The 11087-nt window shown below is 56.3% G+C and overlaps 1 protein-coding gene across 1 annotated transcript; it reads right to left on the reverse strand.

Moving 5' to 3' along the window:
- Positions 1-2640: 2640 nt before the first annotated feature.
- Positions 2641-10529, reverse strand: ZP3 (zona pellucida glycoprotein 3). Its single transcript, XM_022588643.2, has 8 exons — positions 9725-10529; positions 7349-7467; positions 6534-6637; positions 6280-6457; positions 6067-6184; positions 3458-3549; positions 3194-3321; positions 2641-2858 (listed from the first exon to the last, which is right to left on the reverse strand). Exons 1-8 carry the CDS (start codon positions 10031-10033, stop codon positions 2641-2643), a joined length of 1266 nt encoding a protein of 421 aa, XP_022444351.2. The 5' UTR covers positions 10034-10529.
- Positions 10530-11087: the final 558 nt, after the last annotated feature.

The following is an 11087-nucleotide window of genomic DNA, read 5'->3' on the forward strand; positions in this document are numbered from 1 at the left end:
AATAACTCTTACCCATAGAGATGCAATTGATTTCTGTCTGTGAAAGCCATTTTTGCCTCTATCAGCAAATTCATGACTGCATTCCTGATCACCTTTGTAAATCTGTTTTTTGGATTCTCCTTTGAACCAGTTTTTTCCATCTTGCAGTTTCCCTCAATGAATGAGTTCAAACAAGATCTCTGACATGTTTTAATTTTATATTTGTGGGATGATTTTTTTTCGTTGTTCTTTAACATACCTCATATCTCCCTTTTTACCCCTGGCTATTAGGAAGGCAAAATTTTAAGATTAAGTTGTCTTATTTTTTAAACTTTTTACCATGGGGGCACACCCATAGGCTGGAGCTGCAACCTGGTCCAGGAGGGTGGAGTGTGGGGTCTCCCAAGAGAGTGAACAGGTGCACTTGGAGCCCACAGGATGTGCTATGTGACTCTGGGTGCAGTTTTAAACACTCAAAGTGTTGACTCACGGAGAGTTTCCCAGGATATAATAGGGACTTTCCCCAAATGCCTGGGAAAGAGGCGGCCTGAGCAATGGGCCTGCCATCTTCCTCCCTTTCCCACGGAAGCTCCACCTTGAGGCGGGAAGGCAGGGTTCTCTGATATTACCGCTGGAGGTGGCCTCTCCGCCCGAGCTAAGGGCACCCACCTCCTGGAACTAGCTGGGGCTGACACTTGAGGTTACGTCCTCGGCACACTTCCTTCCCACACCAGACGCAGCCACTTCCTCTGAGGACAGCAGAAGTTGAATGAGAAAAGAGTTCCCAAGATGTTGCAACACCCAGGACGATGAGGGCAAGTAACAGGTGGGTGGTTGTAGCGAGGACCGTCTCCCAGGGGGTCCTGGGAGTAGCCTTTGCTTGGAGACCAGCTCTGAACACACACTGCATTCCAAGTGTCACATGAATCCTCACCATAATCCTGACGTCGAGAACTCCCCCATCTGAAACAGGATGATTCTTAGGAGGAGGAAACGGGCTCGGGCAGGGGTGGAGCTGGGTGGGATGTGAGACAGGCCATCTGGCCCAGGGGTCGTGCTGCATGACCCAGGATTCCACCAAGTGCTCTGTTACTCGGTCTTCAGACAGTCCCATCTTACAGATGAAGTGACCGGCCAGCCCGGCCGTGGCAGGGAGCCAGGCTGGCTTTTTGTCAGCCTCCAGGTTTTACTCGGCTGCTCGGTCGATCTCCCTGACAGAGACGGCCCATCCATGGCACTCAGCCCTTCAGTGGCTCTTTTTCATGTTATCAGCCCTATGTGGCCAGCCTCTCCACTCTCCCCCTTACTGGACATCCAGGTCCTCTATTTCTACAGCCACAGGTTCTCACCATCCTCTCCTCCCTCCACACCCACCTCCCCCATTTTGCCCAGCTAGGACCTGCTCATTGTTTGAGGATTTGCTCCAGGATCACCACCTCCAGGAAGCCCACGCTTTCTACCCCTGAGTCTTTTACTCCCGTACAGCACACCTGATGGGGGCGGGGGACAGGATTCCTTCTTGATGGAACTCCGCTGGCCCAGAGTACTTCACACACCTGAATCAGTTGGGGATTTTGTTGAGATGCAGATTCTTAGGTCTGGGATGGGGCCCCAAACTCTGCCTTTCCCACAGATCCCCAGGTGATGCCCAACGGTGTTCACAAAACCATGCTTGGAGGGGAAGGACCTAGGCCTTCCTGTACTTCTGAGGCCCAGAATCTCACAGATCTTGCTCTGAACATATTTAAGTGCCATTTGACTCCAATCAGTTTATGCCTAACAGCCCTGCCCAGCAGGTACCAGCCCTGTTTTGCCCCCAAGGATGCCCAGGCTCACAGCAGGTGACTAGCAAAGCTGGGATTCCACGGTGAAGGAGATCTTCACCCAGTGAGAATGAGTCTCAGCCGGTGGTGAGGTTGGGGAGCTAAGGGCCAGCCAATGGTGGGGACGTCACAGCCCTCAACAGCGGAAGCACGGCCACCTCCCCTGGAGAGGGGCCACAAGCTTCCTGGGCACCACCGGGGCACCATTCCCTTGCTGAGCACTCCCAGAGGCTGTGGCCAGGGACTGGGGGAACACGGCAGCTTCTGGGGGGGAGTGATGAAAGTGGAGGAGGCCGAGAGGTAGCTCCCCTCGGTCACAGGAAGCCCTGAAGCACCCACAGCTGGTGACTTGGCCATGACACTCACCCCCCAGAAGGGCTCCCCTACAGCAACTTCAGGTCCCAGGTGACCATGCCCTAGACCATCACTTCTGGCCTTTGAGCTTCTAGCACGTGGACATGTGGCTTCGTGCCTGCTGCCATTAGGGAAGGCGACTAGAAGTCCTTTCCTCCCTGCCCCCAGCCCTGGCATCTGATCCATAGGGCCCAGAGCCAGGACCCTCTGGCCCCCTAGAAGCGGGGCTGGCAGGGCCCACCCTACTTTAGCCCCCAACACCTCTCACTCATCTTGGCCTCCTTGGAGATGTGGGATTATACTTGCCCTGGGAAGACAAGCCCCACCCGCTCTGCTACACAGACTTGCTAAAGACACAATGGCACTTCAATTTCGCTGCTTGCACCCACGACCCTGTTACAGTCCACCCTCCGCCCCTACACAGCCCCTCCCAATTCACCCCCATCTAGTTACTGTGCCACACCCCAGAGGTCACTTTCTTTTTTTATTGGGAAGCAGACACAGGGCACACGGGGTGGGAAGCAGCCCGACGCTTCCCCGTGAAACCCAGGACGATGGTGGCCAGAGTCAGGGACACCACAGTGGCCAGGCCTAAGCCCAGCATCACCGAGGGGGGAGAGGAGGTAGACCCTTCCACACTGTGGTCTCTAGTCTTCCCCAGGAAGATCAGTGGCCCCACTGTGACATCTGCTTCTTCTGTCACTGAAAGACAAGACATCCAAGGGTCACCTTAGTCCATACACAGGAGTCAGGTTAGGGGTTTGGGGCTGCTCAGTGGGTTCTAGACCAGTAGGTTTAGTTCTAACAGCTGCATTGTTCTCCCACACCCCTGATTATGTGTCATGACTCCAGGATGACTACAGAATGGCCCCGGCCGACAGCAGGGTGAAGGCTTGGGGCCTCTCTCACTTAGCACCGAAATGGCATCCCCCTAGGGGTAAGCAGCCTTAAATGGGGAACAAGTGTCACCCTAGAGTGACATCCGGTGCCCTAGACCGAGGGGAGGGCAATAGACCTGAGGCCCTTTGGAGACCTACCATGCCTGCGACTGCGGGGAACAGACTGTCCCTCCAGGTGGCGCAGTCTCCTGGAACGGCCTGATACGCCACAGCTCCCCTTGTTACAGCATCGACAGATATCAACAGGGCCTTCTACCGGGGACCATCTGAGAGGGAAAGACACAAGGGTCAGACGGCTGAGCAGTCTGCAGGAAGAGGTTTGCTGATAGTAGGCACCTTGGGGGAATCAACAGGAGCGTGGCCAGTTTGCTACAGCCGTTATGTCCAATCTGGTCTCCTCACCTATTGGAGGACTTGCTGAAGGAACAGGCCTTGCTTATTTGGTCTGGGATTCGGTCAACCGGAGTGACCTTCAGGTGGCAGGTGATATATATCTGGAAATAAGAGCAGCTGTTACGAGGTGGAGTTCTAGGCAGTGCAGTGACTAGTAAGCCAGTTCTTCTCTAACCTTTAACCCTTGACGGGGAGGGGAAGCCCACTTTAGAGATGGGATAGTGCAGGCTCAGAGGTTAACCCTCCTCAAACTTCAGAGCAAGTCACAAATTGGATTCTAAATCGGCACCATCATCTTTATTCCTCTGGTCTTTCCCCTACTTTTCCAATCACTTAGCATGCCTAAGCCCCGGGGCCCATTAAGTCAGAACCTCAGGGACAGGAAATCGAGTCCACAAGGGCCAAAATCCCACCTGGCCAGCTGGAGTGGGGGGGGATTTTGACAAAACCAGAGCTCAGGTCAGCCTGCATCCTTTTGGAAGAGGTCCCCACAGTCAGAGGTCCCCCTTCATACTTCAGGGTCTCAACACACACATGCACACACACCCCAAATCCTGCAAAGAAACCGAGGTGCCACCGCCTTTCCTAAAGCCTTCTGCAGAACCACAAGCCTCGGCCGCCACCTAGTGGCCAAGCGTGCCTGCAGGGTAACCGTTTCGGAAACTTGAACCAGCCCGGTTGCACTTCTGGCTGCCTCTGCCTTCCATCTGCACACATACCCCAGCCCCCTCACCAAAGAAGGGCTTCCGGGTCCCTTAGTGTTCCCACTCCAGGAAGGGAACCGCTTTGAGCCTCAGCTTCTTCCCAGAACATATTGCTGATGCTAACTGGGGCCTCAGATCCCAGGGTGGTTCCTCGTTAGCTTTCCCTCTTGTGCCATAGCCGCGCCATCAGCCAAGCCACCCGCCCACCTTTGAGGGAGAGCCCTCCGAGAGCTCAAGGCTGCCTTCCGTTGATCAGGATCGTCCTCTGATCTTAGTCACCCCCACCCCATCCCTGGAGAGGCAGATGCCGGCTCAAGAGTCACCCATGCTGATGGCCACCACCTGTGTGAAGCCTCATCCCCCTCCTTCCTCACCCCTGGACCACCTGTGAGGTCGATTCCCTACCCCAACCAGCATCTTCTACCCTAGGCCCCCCAGGGTCACCGATCTGGGCACTGGCACCCTTCCCGAGTCTATTTTCTTTTATCCCCAGCCCCATTCAACCCAGGACCTGCCATCAGAAAGTTCCAGGACATCTCCCAGTAGCTTCAGTTGTGCCCTTCCTTCTATCTGTCTACTATCTGTAGCAGATAACTTCTGTTCTCCGAACAGAACTTCTGGGTGAGGTGAGGTAGCATCAGCGAAGTCTAAAAATTCACACCGCTCGTCCCTCAATGCCAGCCAGCCACGTAAGCCTCTGGTTTGGCGGTTTGTAAACCTAGCTGCTTATTGGACGCGCCAGGGGGCTTAAATAGCTTCTGATGCATTTCTAAATAAAGAGACTAGTGGCTAGGTATGGTGAGATACTGGTGGTAGAACCTAGATGGTAGGTACATAGCTGTTTGCTGTGAAATTCTTTTGGCTTCACTTTTGAAGATTTTAAGAAACTGGAAAAGTTGATGCCAGGCCCCACCTCAGTTAAATGAAAATATATGGGAGGTATCAGTATTTTGATGATCCTTAGGTGGTTAGTACAGAGCCAGAGCTGAAAATCCTTGCTTTAGTCACTAATCCTTCCTGACCAGCTATTCCAAATCTCACATCCTCCCAATCCTATCTCAGGAAACTTGTTTTAAAACTTCTTGATTTTCGTTTGTAAGATTCTACCAGCACTTTCTGGCTAGAGGCCAGTCCTACCTGTGCTTCCTGCCCAGCCATCACGAGTGATCCACGTTTTAGCTCCCTCCCCCCTCTGCCACCCTTAGTGTCAAGTTGAGCTTCCTAGCTTAGCGGTTCTCAAAGGGTGGACCCCAGAGCAGCAGCAGCATCACCAGGACCCGGAAACTTATTAGGAATGCAGATTTCAGGCTCCACTCCAAACCTTCTGAACCAAACCCTGGGTGGGGGGCCCAGTGGTCTCTTCCAACAAGCCCTCCAGGTGATGCTGATGCACTCAGGTTTCAAAAAGTCACAGGTCTAGCCTATGACCAAGTTCGAGAGGCTACCTAGCATGAAAAGTTCACCCCTGCTTCCCCTGCCCTTCTAGAAAGGCTCCAGGAAGGCTGACACCTGCTCTTATTAAGTCCTTTACTCAACCCATCTGGGTTCTGGCCCTGCTGACCTTGGTGAGGACAAAGCCAGTGACCTGGCCATCAGACACTGCCTCGTTGGTGCTCATCCGATGTGAGCTGTCAGCTAGGTCTCCTGCGCTCCTATTCTCCTAGTTCGTTCTCTTTCCAGGATCCCTGAATTTCTCCATCCTTCACGGATTTTCCACCGGTCTCTTAGGGCCTGTGCCTTCCCAAAGATCTCACTAGAGCCCATGGCTTTTTCTGCTTGATAAGTTACTAGGATAGGGCAGAACTATTAAATCACTGCTTAAGGGGACAGCTAGTAAGTGACCACACCGGCTAGTAAGCCTGGTCAGCCCTGACCCTATGAGTTCAGCCTTATTCCAGGCTCTTAAGCCATTACCGTGTTTCTGGAGTCATTAGCAAAGTGGAACACATCCACTGTGAACTGGAGGGTCTCTGGTCTGGGTCTGGGTGCTTTGAAAGCAGATGAGGCGTCGGTGAGACCGTCCACGAGACAACTTGAAAGAGAACAAGTGAAACACAGTTAAAGATTGAGGAGGGTGACACAGGTCGTGTTGCACAAGCGTTGCCTAGAGAGGTAGCCCAGCCTTACCCGTGGAAGTCCACGATGGTGTGATAAGGGGAGGTGTTCCAGTCCGGCGTCAGCGTGGCCACACAGTGGTCCACGAACACTCGCAGGGGCACGTGGCTGCCGGTGTGGACTTGGGCCTGGAGGTGGGCTCTGTCTCCCAGCTGGAAGGTGGGCGTCGTCTTCTCGGTGCTCCAGTTCTCTGCAAGGCACGGCCAGGGTGAGGGTCTGCCAGAGCGCCCCCTGCTGGCTGTCCCCTCCCAGCTCTGCTTGCTCACCCTCCATCAGGCGCAGAGAGAAAACCAACTTCTCCTCCGAGAACATCGTGGTCCTGAAGGGCACCCAGGTGGGCAGGATGGCCCAGCTGCTCACGTTGCCCTGCCTGGGAAGAGAACAGCAGCCGTCCACACCTGGCCCGGGGCTCCAGGTCCCTGGGCTGCAGCCCCTACTAGTGACACGCTGCCCTCCTCTGGGGCGTGTACGGTTCTGCCCAGATGTGTCTGCCCACTGTCCGAGGCCCCCCTCTCCAGGATCTTGTTCTGGGAAGCCGTTCCACACATGCCTCATCCCTTGTTTCCTCATGGTATCAACACCATCTCCCCTCCCCACTCCCAGATAGGAGGGCAGGGTTCAAGACCTTCACACTCCGCCCAGCACAGGGCCAGGTGTTGTAGTTATAAACCAGTCGCCCTGTCCTCCCACCTCGATGCCCCAGTTCACAGGCACATGCTTCACGCTGGGGCCTCCCCACCCTTGCTCAGCCGCTGCGGGAAAGCCAGAGTGAGAGAGCAGGTTGTGATGGCCAGAGTCAGAGCCTGGCACCCACCCCTGCGCTATTGAAAGACCACTTCTGAGCTCTGAGGGCGCCAGTGGCCGGGCAGCCTCGCAGCTTCCACCAAGAGGCAGCTGTGGCCCGGACCAATTTCAGAGGCTCAGAGCAGAGGCAGCAGGCCCTCCATTCCCGCCAGGGCTGAGGGAAGCGACCGCAGCCCAAGCACCTCCCCCTCCTCACAGCTAGATGCTGCCAGGAGGCTGATGTGCCTGCCGAGGGACCTCTGTGCCAGGGGCAGCAACAGACCCATCCCACACGGACCTGGGGTAGCGGCACTCGATGGGGACCTCCGCGCGGTTAGTCCTCAGGATGGACAGGTTTCCCACAGGGCGGGGGTCATGGAGCAGGAAGGTGCTGTACACCAGGGCGTCCTCGGTCACCTGAGGGAAAGGGGAGGGGTTAACTCTCCCAGCATCACCTGCCCTGATGTGCCCGGCCAGGGGCAGGAGGGCCGTCCGCTGGTGGTGGAGAGAACACAGGCCCTGGGCTCAAAGACTGCTCTGCCGCTGACAACGTGGGAGAGCCTGGACAGGCACCCCCTTCGCACCTCTTTTCACCCCAAAGTGGTGACACCATCGCAGGGAGTCTGGATCAGCTCCGTGTCATCACCAAGCAGAGCCCAATGACACACACACACACTTCCTTTTCCAGGAGAGGCCTGAGGCCAAGAAAGCCTCCAGGAAGAGGCGAGAAACTTCCAGGAATTTTAACTCACTGCCACAGCAGTTACTACCTAACTCGCCCTCCCTCTTCTGACTTATTCTCAAGCCCATTTCACAGAAGGGGAAGCTGGTTTTTAGCGGTTGCCTGAGGCCAGAAGAGCACAAGCAGGTGCTGCTGGGGCAGTTTGCAGCACCTGCCCCCCGACCCCGGCCCCCCAGCGAACGGCTGCCTGGCCCTGCCCTCCGCCCGCTCAAACTTCAGGGGAGAATCCTAACTGTCTATCAGCGAGGGCCCCAGGTGGAGCGGCTGCATATACGTGGGACCCAGTGCAAAGTGAAAACGTGGGGCTCCTTGTTCAAAAGGAAAGAGTTTCAGGACAGCAGAGCATCACTAAACCGAGTGCGGGCCCCGAGAACCGGCACAGGTAGCGTTCCCAGGAAGCCGCCCCGTCCCTGCAGGATCCTCATCTGGCGAGACTGGGCAACACTGTCCTGGGGAGAGGTGTCATCAGGCTGTGCCCCGCGGTGGAGTCAGCTGGGGATCTTAAAGCTACTGATGTCGGTCCCCACCTCCATTCCGCTCGGCTGTGCTCCGCGGTGGAGTCAGCTGCGGATCTTAAAGCTACTGATGTCGGTCCCCACCTCCATTCCGCTCGGCTGTGCTCCGCGGTGGAGTCAGCTGGGGATCTTAAAGCTACTGATGTCGGTCCCCACCTCCATTCCGCTCGGCTGTGCTCCGCGGTGGAGTCAGCTGAGGATCTTAAAGCTACTGATGTCGGTCCCCACCTCCATTCCGCTTGGCTGTGCTCCGCGGTGGAGTCAGCTGCGGATCTTAAAGCTACTGATGTCGGTCCCCACCTCCATTCCGCTTGGCTGTGCTCCGCGGTGGAGTCAGCTGGGGATCTTAAAGCTACTGATGTCGGTCCCCACCTCCATTCCGCTTTAAGGAGGGCTGTGGGAATCAGGAGTTTTAACCACTCCCCAGGTGATTCTAATGCCCCAAGGCTGGGAGTTACTAAATTAGGATTATTCCTTAACTCCTGCGGCCTCCCTATGCTCTCCCCAGGGAAACAAGGCCCAGGAGGCTTCAAGAACAGCCCTGGGCACCACACTGAGACCAGAGCCCCAGAGGAGGACTCCGGGGGCTGATGGTGCTTCAAGGCCAGGTGGGCAGGGGGGCATGACAGAGGGGAGGACAGGCTCTCTGAGCCGGAGCAGAAGTCGGTCCAGGGAATCGTGCACCAGCTGGGCCCGGTCCGGCCCTGCCTTGCTGAAAGGCCCCTCCTCTAGTCTGAGGCTCTGCCCCTCCCCACTCTCCTTGGGAGGCATCTGGCCCGAATATTACTCAGCTCTCTTCCTGTACATGCCCCCTACTTGAGACTGCTCCTATGCGACCCACTTTGAGCCTCTTCAACACAGATGAACACGATGCCCTTTGCCCCCTCCCTCAACATCACTTTTAGTTCAAGCCTTCAAAGCCATTAAACATGAATGAGGGATGCCAAAATTCTGGTGTGTTTTTTTTCTGAGATGACTTCCGAGCTTTCTGAGGTGTCAAAGTTCATCTCTTCCATACAAGTTTCTAGGGCCCCTCACAAGTGCTGGGCTACCCACAGGGGATCCTATCACACCCTCCTCCCCTACATCAGCTACATCTCTCCTGGATGCCCTCCAGGGGTTCATAAATCCTCAGGAATCGGAGCGGGAGTGCCCAGTCTGGCCCAAAGTGCACTGCCACCTCTGGACTGCACCCCACCTCCCCAGCTTAGGCAACTAGAGGCAGGAACTCCCCCGCATCCCCATGCCACTGAGGCCCAGCTTCAGGCCTCAACTACTCCAGCCACCCGACCCCACAAATGAAAGGAATTCACCCCAGCCCCGCCTGACACCAGCTCTGCATCCACACTCCCCATCACCGGCCCCCTCCCATGTCATCCCACCGAGGCCGGGGCTGCCGAGGGGGCCCAAGCCTCACCTGCACACTGTTGCCGCATGCGTGCAGCCCAACCTCAAACCTGACCATGGTATCTGTGTCCATAGAGAACAGCGGCTCACAGTTGTCAGGGCCCAGGGTAAGGTCTGCAGGCCTGATGAGCTTCCCGGTGCCAAAAAGGTCTTTGCTGACAGTAACCACCAGCTGGTCCTCCTGACACTCCACCATCACGGCGGGTGGCTTCGATGGCATGAGATGTTGGGATTCATCATGCCAGACGGGCCGGGGGTTGCACAGCTCCAGACTCCCCCAGAGCAGAAGGCAGACAAAGAGTCTATAGCTCGGCCTCATGGTGCCTACGAAGCCACTCCCACTGGCAACTCCGGGGCAGGCACCACCCCGCCATCTTATACCCCGGATGATGGTTACTCACACCTGGGCTCCCAGTTGCCTCCCTTCCCCAGCCAATCCAGTGGGCTAGGCCTCTGCTGCTCAAAGTGGTTCCCGGTCCTGCAGCATCGGCATCACCTGGGAGTTTGTTAGAAATGCAGACTCTGGGACTTCCCTGGCTGTCCAGTGGTTAGGACCCCACGCTTCCACTGCGGGGGGGGGGGCAGGTTCGATCCCTAGCTGGGGAATGAAGATTCTGCAAGTCGCGTGGCACGCTCCCCCCCCTCAAAAAAAAAGAAATGCAGAGTCTCAGCCACAGCCCAGGATGACTGAGCCAGGATCTGATTGTTTGCTATCTCCCCAAGTGACGTGTATTCACATTAAGGTTTGGCAGCCTGGTCAGTCATAACTTCTCACCCCTTCCCTACTCCCACCCCTAGGCGTCCACCCTTTGCAAGGCCTTGCCCTCATTGCCTAGAGAGGGAGCTAAGAGATATCCTGGATTGCTGGGGCGGGGTGGGGGGACCTGGAGAAAGGCCTTGATTGAAGGATGAGGAGAATTTTATCAGAGATGGGAGCTCTTTCAGAGGAGAGAATCGGAGGCATCATTAGGAGACCAGGGTATGTTGTGAGCCGCTGCTTAACTTTATGGGAGGTAGGAGGGAAGGGCGGTTCAGGCAGAGGCAGCTGTGTGAACAAAGGTGTAGATGGGGCACTGGGTGGGCTTGGGGGAAAACCCCAGGAACTCAGAGATGCTGGAGCCTCAGGTCCCCAGGGGGCAAGAGTGGCAGCTTAGGGAGCTGGGGAGGTGGGTGGGGCAGGATCATGAAGGTGCTGGGCTGAGATGCTGGACTTTGCTCTGGGGGGCGGGGCGGGGAAGGCCACAGAAGGGTACTGAAGCAGATGCGCCATCTGGCGAGCTCTGGCTGGGGAGGGGTAGGACTGGAGACAAGGGTCAGGGGGCTACTGCACCAGTCCTGGCGGAGGAGGTAGAGAAGGACTGACAGACAAGGTC

This window comes from Delphinapterus leucas, chromosome 15 (assembly GCF_059928025.1).
Source record: "Delphinapterus leucas isolate spDelLeu-1000000601 "Yukka" chromosome 15, BTC_Dleu_Yukka2, whole genome shotgun sequence".
Classification (NCBI taxonomy): domain Eukaryota; kingdom Metazoa; phylum Chordata; class Mammalia; order Artiodactyla; family Monodontidae; genus Delphinapterus; species Delphinapterus leucas.

Excerpts from the sequence above, each read along its gene's own strand:
- ZP3 (XM_022588643.2), bottom strand. The coding sequence starts at position 10,033 with ATGAGGCCGAGCTATAGACTCTTTGTCTGCCTTCTGCTCTGGGGGAGT. Across the intron at positions 6,185-6,279 it reads ACCATCGTGGACTTCCACGG|TTGTCTCGTGGACGGTCTCA; the intron begins GTAAGGCTGGGC and ends TTCTCTTTCAAG. Across the intron at positions 2,859-3,193 it reads TCCCCGCAGTCGCAGGCATG|TGACAGAAGAAGCAGATGTC; the intron begins GTAGGTCTCCAA and ends CTTGTCTTTCAG.